At 32.5% G+C, this 18273-nt stretch overlaps 2 protein-coding genes across 4 annotated transcripts in view; both read right to left on the reverse strand.

The window, feature by feature from the left end:
• Positions 1-7733, reverse strand: part of LOC119832080 (protein dead ringer) — a 98658-nt gene extending 90925 nt beyond the window's left edge. For all 3 annotated transcript variants that reach the window (XM_038355690.1, XM_038355692.1, XM_038355691.1), the window contains exon 1: positions 7527-7733. In XM_038355690.1, coding sequence (XP_038211618.1) covers positions 7527-7574 — 48 coding nt within the window. In that variant the 5' untranslated portion in view covers positions 7575-7733. The remainder of the gene's footprint in view (positions 1-7526) is intronic.
• A 6221-nt stretch (positions 7734-13954) lies between these two features.
• Positions 13955-17259, reverse strand: LOC119832024 (protein lethal(2)essential for life). The gene is made up of 3 exons (XM_038355609.1): positions 17158-17259; positions 14871-15101; positions 13955-14484 (listed from the first exon to the last, which is right to left on the reverse strand). Exons 2-3 carry the CDS (start codon positions 15099-15101, stop codon positions 14143-14145), a joined length of 573 nt encoding a protein of 190 aa, XP_038211537.1. The 5' UTR covers positions 17158-17259; the 3' UTR covers positions 13955-14142.
• Positions 17260-18273: the final 1014 nt, after the last annotated feature.

Genomic DNA, 18273 nt, shown 5'->3' on the forward strand with positions numbered 1-18273 from the left:
TACCAATAAATGATGTTAATCACTGCGACCTTCCGATTTCAGATACCCTCACACTTAATGCTCTATAGAAGGCGAATGGAGAACCTCCTCTTTTTTGAAGTCAGTAGAAAAATGACAAACACGCATCCAAACTGCGAACAAGCCGCACCAAATGTTTTCGAGCCCTGAGCCGAGACAGTCGCAGTGAGCCTTTTAATTAAGGTAAGACGTGCAACGATTCCAATATCGGAACGCGATTATAATGTTCATATGTCTTCGCGAAGTCCCACATATGCTGCCGTGATACTAGTATTGGTTTACATAACTATTTGCGCTCATTCATTTATTATATGCTTATTGATATTATATTATATATCAAGAATACATCGAAGAAACGGCTTATAAACGGTCGTTTCTGTATGTAATATTAGTTATTCGTTGGTTACTAAAACGTTATATTCAAATGTTCCACGTTAGTTGAACGATGCTTTTACACAATAATTTAAAAAAAGAATTTATTTTGATTTTGAAAAACATTCGAATTAAACTAGGGTTGTGAGTTATTTAGTTCTTAAATCAATACTTACTTTTAAATTGTATAGATTGAGCAATTACGATTTGTAGCTATGGTAATAAGATTACGAAAAACTAAAACAATAAATCAACTAAGCTAGCTTAACAAAAATATCCACTTGTTGTGTAGATGATCCCAACTAAATACATAAATGATTTAGTTCTATAACCATTTTATTTCTATAGTTTAAAGACAACTATTTACAGAAATAGTATAGTTATAGAAATAACCTTACAAAAAAAATCTGATATTATGATTTTAGAATGGGCATGTTTGTCAATTGAAAATATTGCCATGGAAAATAGACTTTACACCTGTAAACCTACCTAGGTAGGAACCGACTGCTAGGAATTGATCTTATAAATTTTTATACTTTTCTTCAAACGTTTTAGACTTATCTCGCAATAATTAGGTAGATGCATATGCATTTTTTGTTTTATTTTATTAATTTTGTTCTAGTTAATTTTACTTCGGATAGTGATATATAGGTAATGAAATAATGAATCATGTTTGTCTATTACAGTTTTCACATGTAGTCATCGATTATCGGAATCAAGGTATAAAATGTTATATTAATTAACACCTGTGTAATGATATGACGAATGTTTAGATTTATTGTAAAGACAACAATGTTGCCAATAGTGTTTCTACTGCATCACAATACAATGCTGGTGGAAATTGGACACATGCTATGTTTACATCTAGCTATAGTGTTATTGTTGTCTACGTTATTTAAGACCTATATATTGACAAAGAAATTTGAGTTAAGCAAATAACAACAATAAGTTATACTAAAATAGCATAATACAATATTTTTTTAAAACATTTATTTGTACTTAAAGTTGGCAACCCTATTACAAAAGAACAAAAAAAAAGTTCATTCGATGATGTTACATTACCGATTTTTATACAACGTACGTAACACTGACACTTTAATTTATTAAAACACCACAGACCACAGATAATAATCGACACGAATACCGCCCTATCATTTATAAAGCATTTATGCGATTATAAACATGCAGATTGAATGTTGTCGGTGATGTAATAACAAGAGCGAAGCTACGAAATACCACAGACTATAATAGTAAGATGCCTAGGTACAACAGCCTGCAACATACCGGCAGAGAAAGATTACCATTTAATACATGCAAAATGAGAAAAAACAATAATTATATCCCAAGTTTTGATGTGGAGGATTAATCTAAAATATAGGTACAAGTTATTCCATTTATTCAAGTCTGATTTCTTTAATTCTATTAATAAACACTTCTACAACGCATAAAGATAGAAGAACATACGTATTATTCCATAAAAACACTAATGATATTATATATTTTACTGCAATAAGCCATACATATTACGTATCAAGGAGGTATACAATGTAGTTCCACTTTAAAATTGTTCAATTTTCACTTCGCAATAGTAATACAAAACGAGGGAATTCCATAAGTTCTTAAAAACCTAAACCGAAACCCGTAGCAATTATTTCCAAGCAAAAATTGCGTTCGATTAACAATATTTTTATATCAGCAATTAAATACGTAAATTGTGTAAAGCGAACTCTAACTATAACGTGTTTAGATCGATTTTTCATTAAACGTTTAATTGGAATAGATCTTTTTATATTAATACGTAGTTTTGCGAGCGGGTACCCGCATGACGTAGGTAATTTATTCTGTACCTTCCCTATTGGCTAATATAACATTCCTATTAATAATGTTAATTAAAATTACTACTCATGTCGGTTAACGGTTTTATTGTTAACGTATAAATTCATTACGAACATTTGTATTAATTTAATTGCAATATTATGCAGCTATATCTACCTAAATCAATAAAATATATATTAATTATTATTTTACGTTTCAATATCTGTTTCAAATTATTGCATATAACTAACGGTATACTAACTATGTAGGTACTGTTATTTGCGATTATTATAATTTTTTAAATTAAATCTGTATTATACCTGGTTATTTAATCGTTAGCTACCAAATTTGATTTAGACTGAAGATTCGAGGTTAGAATGATGTTGGGACTTGGTTATAATTGTTAAAATAATTAACATACTTAAATGTTTTTTTTTATGTTACAGTTGGCAATGGAGCTGGTGGGACGCCTGATGGTAATCGCTACCACCGCCCATGAACATTTGGAGAGGCATAAGGTCCATTGCAGACCTTACGCCTCTATAAATGGATTGCCGACTTTTTGGGAAGGGATTAAGAAAGGATTGGCGATAGGAATAAAGGAAAGAACTGGGAAGGGTTAGAAAAAGGATATGGGCCTCCGGCTTCCCCTCTCACCGAACGAAACACAGCAGAATGCTATTTTATTCTTATTTATATTACTTCCCCGGTGCGAGCTGGCCCAATTCGTGCCGAATCGTGCTCGAATACCACATACCAAACCATACTTAGATGTGATATATAGATCCTAGAAAGAAATAAATTCTTTCTTTCTTTCTATCTGATAGTTAGATACTAGGTTTAAACTAAAACACCTAATCTATTTATAACAACCCGACTTCTGTAACAACAAACTGTGATACAACAAACGCAAGTATACTCAAACGAAACCCTCCTCTTTCGAAGTCGGTTTAAATACTTTTACAAATATTGTGTGAAATAACAGACATACATTATAACAAATCAGAACAATCGTGAAACCTTATCGTTAGAATCCAATAAATAATAATCTACTGCAGAAGACGGAAGTTATTGGATTAAAACGTATGGTTATGATGTCATTTAATATTATAATGTTTTTATATGAAAACGTACGACAATATTCCATATGCATATTTGTTTGTAACTATATAAATCCATGGAAATGTCAATATCTATATTATTGAAATAAATTTACTTCATATGAATGCCAATATACCGCAGCTAGTTTTGATAATAATTTATTGAATAATATAATAAATTCTTTAGAATACATTACAAGAATCCTACTAATATTATAAATGCGAAAGTTTGTAAGGATGTGCATGTGTTTGTTGCTCTTTCACGGAAAAACTACTGAACCGATTGCAATGAAATTTGGTACGTAGATAGCTGGACAACTGAAATAACATATAGGCAACTTTATGTCCCGATATTCCTACGGGATACGGACTTACGCGGGTGAAACCGCGGGGCGCAGCTAGTACATTAATAATTTAATCAGATACAATATGAAAATATTAAGTAACTCTTAATGAAGTAAATTTATTATTAAATATTCATTCAATCAACAGTAATACCACAGAACAATAAGTACATGTACATCCCAAAAAAAAAATACAATAATTATTTTCTTGTGTTTGATCTCCCCGTGACCACGCCCGCTGTAAATTTCTAAACGTCGGGTAAATAACAATGAATAAATCGCGTTTAAAATCCGTTAAAGTCTTTAATTTCTAAACAATAACTATATTAATTTACTTTTAATTGAATGCAATAACGAGGTTACTAAAGAAATAAAACTGAGACTTACTAAGAATAATCTTAAATACAATCGTGTCATCATTGATAAACAATAACTTCTTAAAGGTCGTCACCCTATCACACCGCATCATAATTACATGAACGATATTTAGCAAACATTATAGGCACTATGAATTTAAAACAATACGTTATTTGCATGTGATTTTGTGATATATTAACACAGGTGTTAATTGCTGCCAGTAACGCCGTTTGATAAATGGTGTGAAAACAAATTTATTTACATTGTGTACAACGTCTTGATATGCTTCACTGGCTTACGTTTCGGTGTGATATACGTCCACGTCGAACCCACACAACCTTTCCTTTATAAATATTGGATTATTTACAACAGAAATATTGAATATAAATGAGAGATATATGATCGTATTCCGATTCCTGTGTAAAGGTGACAGAGGTGATATCTGACGAGTCAGCCGTTTTATTTGTATGCAAATACATACGAAATGACAAAGGAGATCTTGAATGAGGAACACTTTCAATAGATATCAAATTGTTGATGGCATATGGCCGTATAACCTATTTATAACTACTGTTTTATAGTTTGGTAGCGAATTTATTATAGTACCATTACAAGTAAATCATTATTCTAACATAAATAAACAAACTTGCTGTTAAATCAATTTAATTAATTAAGCAATATCTTATAAGCAAAATAAACCTATAATCCTTAGGGCAGAATTATTTCAAGTCAATATATTGTTGCAATATTATAGTGAGAAAGTATTTATTTATTTGTTAAATTATTGTTCGTATTAAAAAAAATGTATAAATAAATAATATAAGCACTCCAAAAATGTTCATGAATCACCCAATAAAGCCATGACTTTTGTAAATTGCAGGTCTATGGTTTTTAGGTAGGCTTCACAGATAATATAAAGGTATCGCTATCAAGTTTTTCTAATGGTTTGTCACGGGGCACGCGCCCAGGTAGCGAGATTAGAATTACCCACCTGCCGAATTCTTTGACACCCATACACATTACACCCTTTTTAACGTTACGCGTTAACGTGTGTGGTTCTTTTTTTAAATGTGCGTCATTTAAGTGATTCGTTCTTTATTGGAATTAAAGGTTTCTTTTTTATTTTTTTGTGGTTCTTTTATTACTTTCGTTTTAAATAGGCCATTTAAGTGACTTGTTCGTTTATCGAAATTTAACTTTTGTTGTGTACCTATTTCTATTTAGCCTGTGATATATTATTTGCGTGACATAAATGTTACAAAATGGATATTCTGCGATTCAAGGAAAATGTAAATTAATTCATATCACACGTCGTCTAGTGTTGTCAGCACGAAAAAATAAAACCACCAAGATCGCCAATTATTTCAATTAATGAAACGTCGCGGTGTCGACAGGAAAAGGAAACGAGATTTCAAATCGGGGCTAAGTTTAGTCGATTGTGCACTGAGTGACAGCAAGGTTTGATTAATTAATTTGTGGCCCTCTATCCGTTGAGAGGGGATAATAAATCGTGCGTGAGCTTTGGCCTCCCGGGAGATGTCGCCAGCGTTAGACACATCGCTGAATAAATGATTAACTCAAACGCAAACATTATACGTCTAGACCGAAATAGACGCCTAACGATGTCTTATACAGGTAGGTTATAATGAAGCCGTCAGATTCAGTTCCGTTAGATCATTAAAATCCAAAGTTATTCTAAGAATACATCATTTTATGCACATCTCTTTGTACAATGTACCGGCCAGTCGCACGTGGTTTTTACATATAGGCGTACGGTAAAACTTTTTTTTAACAAGTCCATTTCATTTTATATGCCTATCTTCTGTACCATAAATTGAATGTTGTGGTATATTTATACGAATAACTTATGTTCAATATGGTATGTACAATAAACCCAAAAAAAACATAAGACAAAACACCGAAATATGTAAATGAATAGAAATTGAAAATGTCACCGTTAAATAAACAATAAGTAAATTCTAAGCCGTCACAGATGTGGGAAGGGTCGTCCTTTCATCCCGTATTATAAAATCCGGGACAAAATTTTTGTTATTAATAATCATATCGGCGCCATTTCCTAAAAGCAGCCGCCAATGCTGGCAACATCGCACATGTGCAGACTGCAAACCACCCGACGCCATGTTTTTTTAAAACAAATGCACAACATTTTTTGTATTCTTCCGTAATTGGATTTTAAAACCAAATTTCAACAAAATATATACATATAATAATTAAAAATTTAATGTTAACGTGTATCCTATGATTTATCTATTACATCTTTCAATATTTATTTTGGTTATACGTTTTAATTGTTAATAGGTACTTATCTAACACGAAAATATTCCTATATTTTCAGACTTGTTATAACTTGTCAGCTCAAAATTCATAAAACAATTGTGTATTTGTAAAGCTCAATAAATTACATTTACTTTTTTATATATCTATTGAGTAGTAAGCTCTTTACAACGGCTTATACCCAGGTAGTTCAAAATGTGAACATTCGTGTTAAACAGGCAACTTATTAAACAAAACAATTGACCATTTGCAATATTTATGAAAAATACCACGACGTAGATCATGAAGCAGATATTAATATTAAGAGATTGTCTAGTTCTACGGATAAAAAGGTACAAACTTCAGGTAGTTATTAGTAGGGTGGGTCTTTTGTTTATTAATGAAATACAGCAATAAATTGATGGTTGTTTTCAAGACATTTATATAGAAAGCAACATGACGTTGTAAAATAATGTAGCATATTTTATTTACCTAGTATGTTATAAGATATTGCTTGTTATAAATAACTTATGGGTAAATTAAATACATGTTACATGAGAAATAAATATTGACCAAAAAAGGACATAATGAGATAGTTTACTTTAGGGACTATATTTAGTGTGATATATTATTTTATGTCAAAATTCACTGTAAACTATATTTATCAATTGAAAATTATAATGAATTCGCACCAGGCAATGTTCATGAGATCGTTTAATATTTTATAATGGTACATATTAATGTATATTACAAAAAATAACTTTATTAACGAGATAAACTATAAAATATCGCTTACATAATTTAAGATTGTGTTTTTTAGTAACCCATCACTATGCACTATTTCTTATATGAATCTGAATGGATATAATATGTCAATATAGAATACCCAATTGTTCAAATGACTTTGAAAGTAAAACTGCCAGAAAACATTATCATGTTTGATGATTATTACATATTTATCTTGTCTGTAGAACATCTGTTATTATCACTTTAATACGAACTACCTTCTATATGAATCATGTTTAGAACACATGCCAAAGAAACGCAAAAACTGATAAGCCGCATACATTTATCAACAACTGCAATTACAACTTTGACCCACCTACAATTCACAGAAATGGTAGCAGCTCAACTATAAAGGTGAGAAACTTCATTTCTAAGTAACAATTTTGCAATAACCAATACATTGACATAAACCTACCTACAAAAGACTATACAGCTAAATAGTAAGTGGATCGAAACTTACCACGGGGCTGTCGTCACCAAGATCTGAATCGCGGTCGGCGTCGGCCATGGCATACGCCGGCACCGGATCACGGTTCTTCACCCGAATTTTGGCGGTTTTCAAAGGCACGGATTGACAACACGCCACAACGGCACGTGGGATGCACTCACGGACGGCACATACACGCTACAGTACTGTCACACGAGCGACACGGGCGCTAACACGAGCTGGTGTGAGCTGAGGAGCCAGCGAGCCCCCTCTCGCTCGAAGCCCCGCCCCGAGGCGTTACGTCACGGCGAATCGGCCCGCGTTCTATCAAATTGATATTTCTGCTATACGCTCCGCCTCTGACGATTATATTGTTTTTATTCGAACTATAAAATAATCGAGCTTGGATCTGCGTCGCGTTTTGTAGTTACCGGCTTGATGGTGGATTGGAATAGTTTAATTGCTGTAATTAAATATGTATTTATAATTATGATAATTACAATAGATATATATGGATTCTAAATGTTAAATAGATACTACCTATATACAATTTATATCCTAATTTTATGATTATAAAATCAATTAATCAATATTGGGCACTGCTGCAGCTGAAGTTCCACTACTGACTCAAGCTTTTGTTTGTTGATACAAATACGAGATACATCAATCTCATGCCTAGTATACTTAGTAAGTATCATGTTATCTCTGCTAATACGTACAACTAAGTACAAGAAACTTATGAGTTATTCAGAGGTAGGTACCTACCCACATTGTGTGATTTCTTTGATAATGTTTAATTCCTTCTGAAGAACATTTCATTGTAACTAGGAGCTTAGATAAGTACCTAGGATCGCTTAGGCATGTATGAAAATATACCTACATATTTAATATTAAGGATTCATATTTTTTTATACAATCATTACCTCTGTCTTTATTTTGTTAGGTAAAAATAGGTTTAGCTTTTCTATAAAAATGCACCTTATCTAGATAATTAATATCCAAGTTAAATATTCTTGGACTAGGATTAAGTTAGGAAAGCAAGTAGGTACATACTTGCTTTCGGTCTTAACTTAGTCCTAAAATAAATACTCACCTATTTATAAAGTATTTTGGAAAGTATAAAATTTGAAAATAATCTAGATAAGTTGTAGATATTTGTAGTAGTGATATTTTATTTGTAACCAGGCGCACTCCAGCTTTGCCTGTGGTAAATTATCTCACTTGCTCTTATCTTATACAGAGTTTAAGTAAGGAAATTATTTAATCCTGGTGATCCTTACTACATAGTATAAAACAAAGTAGCTTTCTCTGTTTTATGTCCCTATGTATGCTTAAATCTTTTTAACTACGCACCGGATTTTGATGGGGTTTCTTTTAAAAGATAGAGTGATTCAAGAGGAAGGTTTATATGTATAATAATATCTATTAAACTACTCTGAATTAACGTGTGCGAAGCTGCGGGCAAAAGCTAGTTAGGATATAAGATAAAGTGATTAAATTATTTTATTGTCACTGATCCTTGGTAAGTGTGGCTCAAAATCGAGTATATAAAAGTATTTAACATACAAACACGCAAACATACAGGTGAAAGATGCCTTGTACCTATAATAAGGAATCAATTATAATTTTTTGTGAATGAGTGTTTTATGTATGTAATACATAGAACGTATAATCGTGACGTAACCAAGTCAGGAATAAAAACGTGAGGCACGTACCTACTAAATACGTAGGTAACTAACTATTTAGTAATCTGTACCGTGAGCCTTAAACCTTTTCGCCTAACTGCAAAAAAAATCTAAATATTGAGTGTTATCTGTGTAGGTACCTATCTACATATATAACACAGGTTTTAATTTCATATAAATACCCTCAAGAAAAGAAAGATCAGCCATCCGGAGGTCTTATATCTGAGCCTTCATCGCTGGCATGGGGGTATTATCATCCAGCTTGAGAAATACTAGCAATACTAGACTACTAATAAAAATGCGCGTTAGAAGGTAATTTATAACCCATATTTTGTGTATTTTTTACTTTTAATCGACCTCAAGAGGACTAGAGATTCAGTAGTTAAACGTTTTGTATCGAGGTTAATTTTATCATGATCTTAATATAGGTAGGTTTAAATTAATAAATTTTAATTAATTTGTTAAGTACCTTAGTTATTTTTCTATTAATCCTTGCCAAATGTCATAGAAATTTATAAAAAAATAACAACAGGGTGATTCTGAGACGTAAAACGTGTTAGCTACCCCACCTAGCTTCCTTGGTGATTATTACTACTCCCTGACCACCAAACCATTCAATTTATTAGTGCCCACCGGAAATCACATCTGCTAAATAATATATCTAATTAATACTTAATCACTGGGCAAAGGAGATTTTTTTTGGTCTAAAAATACCTTGAATTGTGTTTGTATATGTTACAAAATTAACTCTGATAGAAATTTCATAATTTTCTTCATGCATGTTAAGCCTACTCGAGACTAAATCCTCATCCACATCCGAGTGTGTCAAACATCACATCGTAAAATTTTCAATAAATATTATTTACTAATAAAATTTCACTCTCAATTGTTGTAAAAAATTGCATTTTATTAAACTTTTGGAATAGCTTATGCCTATAAAATACAATAAAAAGTATTAATACCGAATTGCTTAGTAGGTACCTACCTGTGCAGTGACTAATAATTAATCATAAAAAAATAAATTTTAAAATAACTGCGTAATATAATAAATCCTAATTTAAATAGGCACAAGATTATGTACTTCGTTACTCACGAAAAGTTGAAACAGGCTAGTCCAATCTAACCCTAGATCAATCACTCATCATCAAAAACATTCAAACAATATATACAGAATGATTACCTATTTGTTCAAACAAGAGTATTATCAAAATACGTAGAATCGTATTAAGTTTGTATACCTAGAGGTAGATAGGCTCAGACAGCAGAAATTAATACAACAGGCAGATCAATCGCTTGTCGAACTGCACTGTGAACCAGTTTGCTCAGTGGTTTAAGTTTTGAGATAATGGAGTTTGAATAAATATTACATATATTCTAGCAATCATTATTTTTAACAACTTGAGGTTGTTAAAAACAATGCCGCCTTCATATTGTCAGAACTAGACCAAATTTAATGAGACTACACGGAGGACACCTTTCGAATAAATAAAGAATCTGTAAAATCGGTTTAAAAACTTGTGAAGTACTAAACTAACTACCAATTAATGATGTACGCCTTAAAAAGGTTTGTTAACAATCTTATGGATAAATATTTAATTTAATCTTAAATCTGGTGTTATTTTAAATGTCACGTGGCTTTCTTTACTTGACAACAATTAATTTGTAACAAATGGCTTTTCGAACCGAAAGCTTTTTAATGCTGCGTGTGTGTGTGTGTTCTGGTTTTCTAATGAAGTAAGGTATTATTTATTAAGTTTATCATGTTCTTCAAAAAGTAGTTTTTAATAAAAAAATCTCACATTGATGTATGATATAGGTGCCTTACCTAACACCAACAAATCCGAAATGGTAACAATTCATAACTCGTTTCATATTCATAACTAGTTCCTTTAATTAAAACCTTTATTTCTACTATTTACATACCATACAATGTGTTGCTCACAACATAACAATTTATTGAAATAAATCGTTCCTTATAGAAAGCCTGTGTCCTTGCAGTGGAATCAAATATCGACTGATGATGATGCAGCTCACCGCAATTAAAATAAAAAATGCAATTCGCTAAATTCCAACACTATACACTGGAAATATTTCTCACCGCTTGAGCCACACGGGCGTTAATCGCTCAGGGCTGATTGATGAACCCCCTCCACTCCCCCCACCGACCACCGTTTAGAGTTGAGTGATCCATGGCCGCGAGATCTATTACCGGTTCGAGCTTGCGATACTTTTATTTCACACATTTACTAATGCAAATGCTTTCTATTAATTGTTGTGGTCATTAATGTTTGCATTTATATGTACTATAAATATAGGGATATACGTAAGTACCTACCTTATTGTATACTAGTTGCTGCCCGCGGCTTTCCACACGTTAAATTCGGAGTATTTAAATAGATATTACTGTACATATAAATCTCCCTCTTGAATCACTCTATCTATTTAAAAAAACCCCATCAAAATCCGTTGCGTAGTTTTAAAGATTTAAGCATACATAGGAACATAGTGACAGAGATAGCGACTTTGTTTTATACTATGTAGTGAAGTATTTCATATCGGATTATGATTGTTTTTATCGGCATGATCACATATTATAAAAATAAATAAGAAATTTTTTATTTTTTTTATGTACTTAAATCAAGTTTTGTTATTTTTTTATTACAGTTTTAAAGTTTCGAAAATATTAAGATTTTGCAGCCGCTTTTGCGCTGTAAGTTTTGATTTTATTAAACAGTAAACGTGTTACCACAGACAGCATAATACTATTATATAACTTAATGTGATCTAATAAAATATCGCAAATGAAATTGTTTTCCACTAAAAAGGTTCTTATGAATGTAAACATTAGAGAAGGAGACATCAGACGAGACGTCTTTTGTCCACCTTACCTGTAACATTGCCTACACTTAGCATTCTAAGAAAATCAAATGAACTCTGATTAGTTACGTACCCACTTTAGGACTAAACACGACTGAGTTGATCAATTACTAACATTCTTTACATATTGTTAAATTGGGTAGTAGCAGTAGTTAATAGGAACTGCTTATTGGAAACAATAAACACTATCGGTAGTATTACTACTTATTATTTATACTACTTATTTATTTTTATTCAATCAATATTGTTCTATTAAATACTCGATAAAGGGTTTTCAAATTACTTGCGAATGCTTTATCTGGGTTATAACCCATGCCCGTTTAGTTATTTTTTTCTATCCGTATCTGAATAACTCATAACTCTTGTGGCAGTTTAAATTCAACAGTGATAGAGCTATATAACAAATAAATTATCTAATCCATTCGAGGCATGGTAGATAAAGCCATTTTTTTCAACATCGTCCTAATAAGTTCGTTGTTTGCTGTTTGTCTGCTTTTAAAATGTAAACAGTCTATAAATTTCAAAATCTACAATAGTAGGGGAGCCCAAGAGTCAGATTTTTATAAGATAAGGTACATTACCTATTGCTAAGTACCTTCAAAAAGTATGAGCAGTTAATATTGATGAGTGCGCTCACTGGAGCCGCAGGAAATTAAAAAATATCGATATAATTCTCCAATTCGCGCTTGAGGCATTTTTTTTTAAATTTTACTCTTTCTTCATAGCCACAAATGTGCTACATAAATACTAACAATAATGTATATTTTATTTCAATGACATACTAGAGAATTTAAAATATCAAAATTTAACGTACCTACTTGATACTTGAGTATGTCCATACCGTCGTTTAGTTTTTACAATAAATTAAAAAAAAAAACTTTTCCCCACCGCTAAAATTTTTTAACATTATAATACTTTTTTTTGCTATCATCTAATCTGCGAATTCTAGTAGGTGTCTGAGACGCTCAAGTAAATACACATTTAGCATCTTGGGCTCCCGTACTACAATACGTATACGTTAGCTGTGAACACTTCAATGGGAAAACAATCAACGAACAGCAAAGGGCATCGGCATTCTGAATTCCACCCCTACCCTCGGGGACGTTGATAAATTAACAATATTATTGAACTGCAAGACTCAGCGAGAAAATTAAATTAGTCGGACACTTCTTTATTGCGCTGGGCCCAGTACAGACTAGCTTAAATTACGGAAAGTCTGACATTTTTACATTAACACGTGTTTCTAGAACCGCAGTGTCCTCCGACGCATTAACTAGTTGAGGAATTATTATTCATTATTTGTTGTTCGCTCGTGTGGGACGCATTCCCTTATTGCTTTTTGCGGCATTTTGCATTTGCTAAACATTAATGTATGGTCGCGGTTTACTCAGGGCATGCGAGTGTGCTTAAGTACTTCTTGGTAATGTGGACGGTTCCTTATATAAGGCGCGATTGAATGGACCCAAGCGAATTTACGAGATTCTACGGCAACAGGCGGTGGTGACTGGTGCACGCGTGAAGTATTATGCTAAAACCCTTATTATTCTTTTAATTCTTGTTCACACTCTCAGTATATATCTCTCACATGATAAGTGTTTCTTGTCTCTATAGAAAAACACGCCTCTGCGCATCTTTTAAAGCAAAATTATCACAAAGTAGTATGTATACAATAGGTTATTATTTAGTAGGAAAATATTTTGTATAAAGCTTAATTCAAACGGTTTTCGTATTTGTTTATTATACTAGTATGTGTGCATTAAAAAATACATGAGATTATGTAGCTGTAGCTACGAAGTCGTATAATATCCAGATTAATTAACATAAATATTCGTAGCATTATTAACATTTAAAAAGAATTACCATCATGTCGTATCTAAAGAAATTTAAGAATAAATTATATACACATATTAAATTATCGTTTAATGTACATTTTTACAAAATTACAGTGATGTTTTGCATTCCTTTTACATTTCTAATTCGTAAATTTCGAATCGTCCGTTGTTGGCCAACAGCGGATAAAATAAATGCTATTCACGTTTCGGTCGTTTGCTTATATTAAGCGGTTAGCTATCGAGCGTCTTAGCACGTTAAGGAGATGTGATGATGGGTACATTTTGTTCCCTAGGTTCAGCCTTGGGGGCTTCGGGCTGCTTCGCAGGGCCTGTCTTCATGATTGGAATGATCCTCTCTCCTGCGTTTGGAGGTGGGCGCTTGGGAGCTGTGATCGTCAGGACTCCGTCAGACGACAAGGAACTCATGACGTCAGCAACGTCATAGCCTGACGGGAGGATGTAGCGACGAGTGAATTGGCGGGAAATGAAACCGTGCTCGTCTTGTTTTTCTTCGTGTTTGCCTTCGACCACGATGGAGTTGTTGGACGCTTTCACTGTGATCTCTTCGGGGGTGAACTGTTGTACGTCAAGGATGACCTGAAATTCAGAAATTCACATTATATTTTACGATTTAGTTTTCGAAGTTCTTGTTTCTTCTTTAGTAATTTATACTTCTTTCATAATTATTTAAATTTCACATTCGAATAACGACAGGAGAACTCGTTTCAGCAATATGTATCTACAAAAATGCTCATTACCTTATAATATAATTTCGCTCTGAAAATAACTTGTGTATGACTATTTTTTCGCCGATTAATGAGTGAAACATATCCTAGAGGACAGTCTTAATTAATTTAATGTATTATCTAATTCTATGAATACCTCTACCCACTCTCCACTAATTTTTTTAACAGTGTTAGTGAGGTTTCCACATATGTGCTGTTTATTCTAATATTTTATGAGTAAATACAAAAACAAATTACCTCAAACTTTTCCTTGGTCAGGTTAATCGTAGAAGACGACTCCTGCCTAGCCAAATTGGTTCTCCATGGCCTGAAGTAAGAATTTCTGAAGAGGGAGCTGGAAGGGAGTGCGGAGAGTGAGGAGAGGAGGTCGTCCTTCCTCAGACCCATGCCGAAGTGCTGGTCGAGCAGCCGGGAGGGCCGCTCCCAGTCATCCCACCAATCACGGAACATCATTGGAACTATCGACATCTGAAAACATTGATATAATATATTTAGTGTGTTATACTATGTGGCTATGATAAGTATATATAGATAATTAGTAAGTGTCTAATAGCAACAGGCTGATTTAAATATTTCTACATATTTAAAGTACTAATTAAATAAGAAAGAAATAAGAACTTTGTACGTATAACTTTCAGAACTATCGTCACTACCAAGCAGAAAAGAATATGTTCAATAGTTTTTACGTGTAAGAACATCAAACATCTTAAACAGTTAAATACAAATAAAAGAAACAGATTCTTGCACATAGTATAAAACAAATCGGTTTCCCATTGTCTATCCCTACATTGCTTCGGCCTTATATTTAACGAAACTATGAAACGGATTTTGATGGGGGTTTCTTTAATGGATAATTATTCAAGAGATGAGATTTTATAAGTATAACATGTAGGTACAATTGTACCTGTTTGAAACTGGAGTTGGCCGCTAGTTAATTCCGCAAAAATCTTTATTTATTATAATCTTACATCCACAAATTATTATCCACAAATCTCGACTAGTTTAACGACTAAATCTTCAGCATAAGATATGAATTATATTTATCTATAAGGTCACTCGACACTTCAAATTTAATTTTATGTAAGAACATAATATCGTTCGCATTGTATGCTATAAATGTGTTTACGATCACATTATTTCACATCTTCGTGTAAAATAATAAATCAGTAGATTCGCTTTGTTTTATTGCATTGTTTATGTTTGAAGTAGTAATAAATATATTTTTGGATATAAGATACAAGTGATCGTAAGATGTGGCGTTCCGTACTCTTTTGTGGGGTATGGGGTAAATACAGCTGTTTCACTGATGAATTTTTTTTAACGGGCAAGGAGAGGCATCTACAGATTGAGAATTTCTTTGCTCTCCCCACGGCCCGGCTAACCTTGTAAGAATATAGGTATATTACATACGATTCCTCTCTTTATTTTGCTCACGGTCTATATTAAGTGTGTTTAAAAATATAATTATTATATTACTTGTATATATCTATACCAATATTATAAAGCTGAAGAGTTTGTTTGTTTGAACGTACTAATCTTATGAACTACTGGTCCGATTTGAAAAATTCATCAGTGTTAGATAGCCCATTTATTGAGGAAGGGAGGAGGCCCATATATCACGGGCGAAGCCGCCGCGGACTGCTAGTATGCATTTATATTGCAACTCGTTTGACTGATGAAAATAATGACATTCCTGAACAATCTCTACTGCGAAAATCTAAAAATATCGAATACCTCGGCAATTAATAATACCTACATAATCATTAAAATTAATTACTCCAAAATCAAAAATATAAGAATCCTATACATCAACAACTACGCCTCATTTGAATCGTAGAATAACTATTGAAAACTGAAACATTTCCATTGGTGATTCACCTGAAAACGCTTTTAGATCTGATGCAAGAGAAATCTCACGCTATGGGAGGTATGCGGTGATTATTATCTTAGTTTTGTGAATATATTTAGTCCGTCTATTTGAGGACATTGAATCATGACGCTATTTTCGTTGCGATAAAACGTGGCATTGCATGCATCTCATTGAATTACTTCTTATGCAACAAATTAGCATTTTATTATTACAAAATCAGATAACTAAAAAAAAAATCCATGTTGAATTCTGTTATACAGCAAACATAGTTAGTAAACCTACAGAATTTCTTTTTTTTTATTCATGTGCATTGCAGGTTTTGTGTAAGTAAAGATTAGTAATTAGGTACAATCAATTTATGTTTTATTTTAACAGCCCGCTATGGATAAACTTGATAATAAATAATTAACAAAAATGATTAAGGTCATGATTAAATTATTTCTTACTCTCTAACGGAAAAAACATTGTACAGACAATGCTTATTCCATTTATTTTTAACGAAATCCATGTACACCAACCTTAAATTAATTATAATACGAGCATGCAACGGTTATTTTTGTGTTCAAATCGAATTTCAAAAATCTAAGGTCGTTCTAGTCTTAAAACAGAATAGCTCTAAAAGTAAATATAAATAAACAAATGATATTTATTTACCTTTGTAAGTTTTGTTTCGTTGCAGGCGCGCGCTGCGTCGTGCTCGTTAAGACTAATGCTACCGCGTTTCAGTACAGATTTAAATAGAAATTTTCAGCTGCCCACACTGAATGATTCAGTGGGAAAGCACCTTGAACTTGGCGGTAGTTGGGTAACCACACATTTGGTACTTTAAAGGGGCAATCCGCTGTCCTATAATGCGATTCAATTTGTTTATTCTAAAAGTTGAAGTTCCATTAATCGAATTTGTATGCAAGAGGCACGAATGTAACCAAGAAAAAGAGGAATAAATAGAAGAAATAAGAAAACCATCAGTATTTTTAATCCTAGTAGGATCCTACTAATATTATAAATGCGAAAGTTTGTAAGGATGTGTGTACCTTTGTTGCTCTTTCACGCAAAAAACTGCTGAACCGATTGCAATAAAATTTGGTACGTAGATAGCTGGACAACTGGAATAACATATAGGCAACTTTTTATCCCGATATTCCTACGAGATACAGACTTACGCGGGTGTAACCGTAGGGCGCAGCCAGTATTTAATAGTTTCATTTTCAATTCAGGTTCAGTTTCATTTGATATAACAATTTATCATGGTTTTTTCAGTGGCTTTCATACAATGAACATTTTTTCATAAAAGCTTTTGCACCCTATATCGAATTAACATCATATAGTTTTGTTATCCGATAGCGAATGAATGTTTCGGTCAATTGATTTTTATCTTACTTCGACAAAGCATACACAAGTACAAGTTTGATTCGCCTTCGTCAATTGGACGAATAAAATTTAACCAAGAATTGAAAAATTAGCCAATGCCATCATTTTTATATCGGCTGTGAATAAATAAATTTTGTTGTTAGTAAGTTAGCTACTCAGGTAGTTAGTAGAATAAACATATAAAATTATATCGTAATACATAACAAGTTAAAATAGGTATCCTCATAGGATCGATACATGGTGAATCTAGGTACGTGCTTATTTACGATTCTGTTGTCAATTTTATTACATAAGATGATTATATTGCGATTCAAAACTCTTTCAACTTTCACGGCGATTTTTAAGTTACTTTTACACATATTATTAAGCCATGTGTGCTCTTGAATGTGTGTTTGTTAT

This window comes from Zerene cesonia, chromosome 14, assembly GCF_012273895.1.
Source record: "Zerene cesonia ecotype Mississippi chromosome 14, Zerene_cesonia_1.1, whole genome shotgun sequence".
In the NCBI taxonomy this organism is placed as follows: domain Eukaryota; kingdom Metazoa; phylum Arthropoda; class Insecta; order Lepidoptera; family Pieridae; genus Zerene; species Zerene cesonia.

Coding starts and splice junctions, on each gene's coding strand:
- LOC119832024 (XM_038355609.1), bottom strand. CDS start 15,101: ATGTCGATAGTTCCAATGATGTTCCGTGATTGGTGGGATGACTGGGAG. Junction 14,485..14,870: donor TGACCAAGGAAAAGTTTGAG/GTAATTTGTTTT, acceptor TCTGAATTTCAG/GTCATCCTTGACGTACAACA.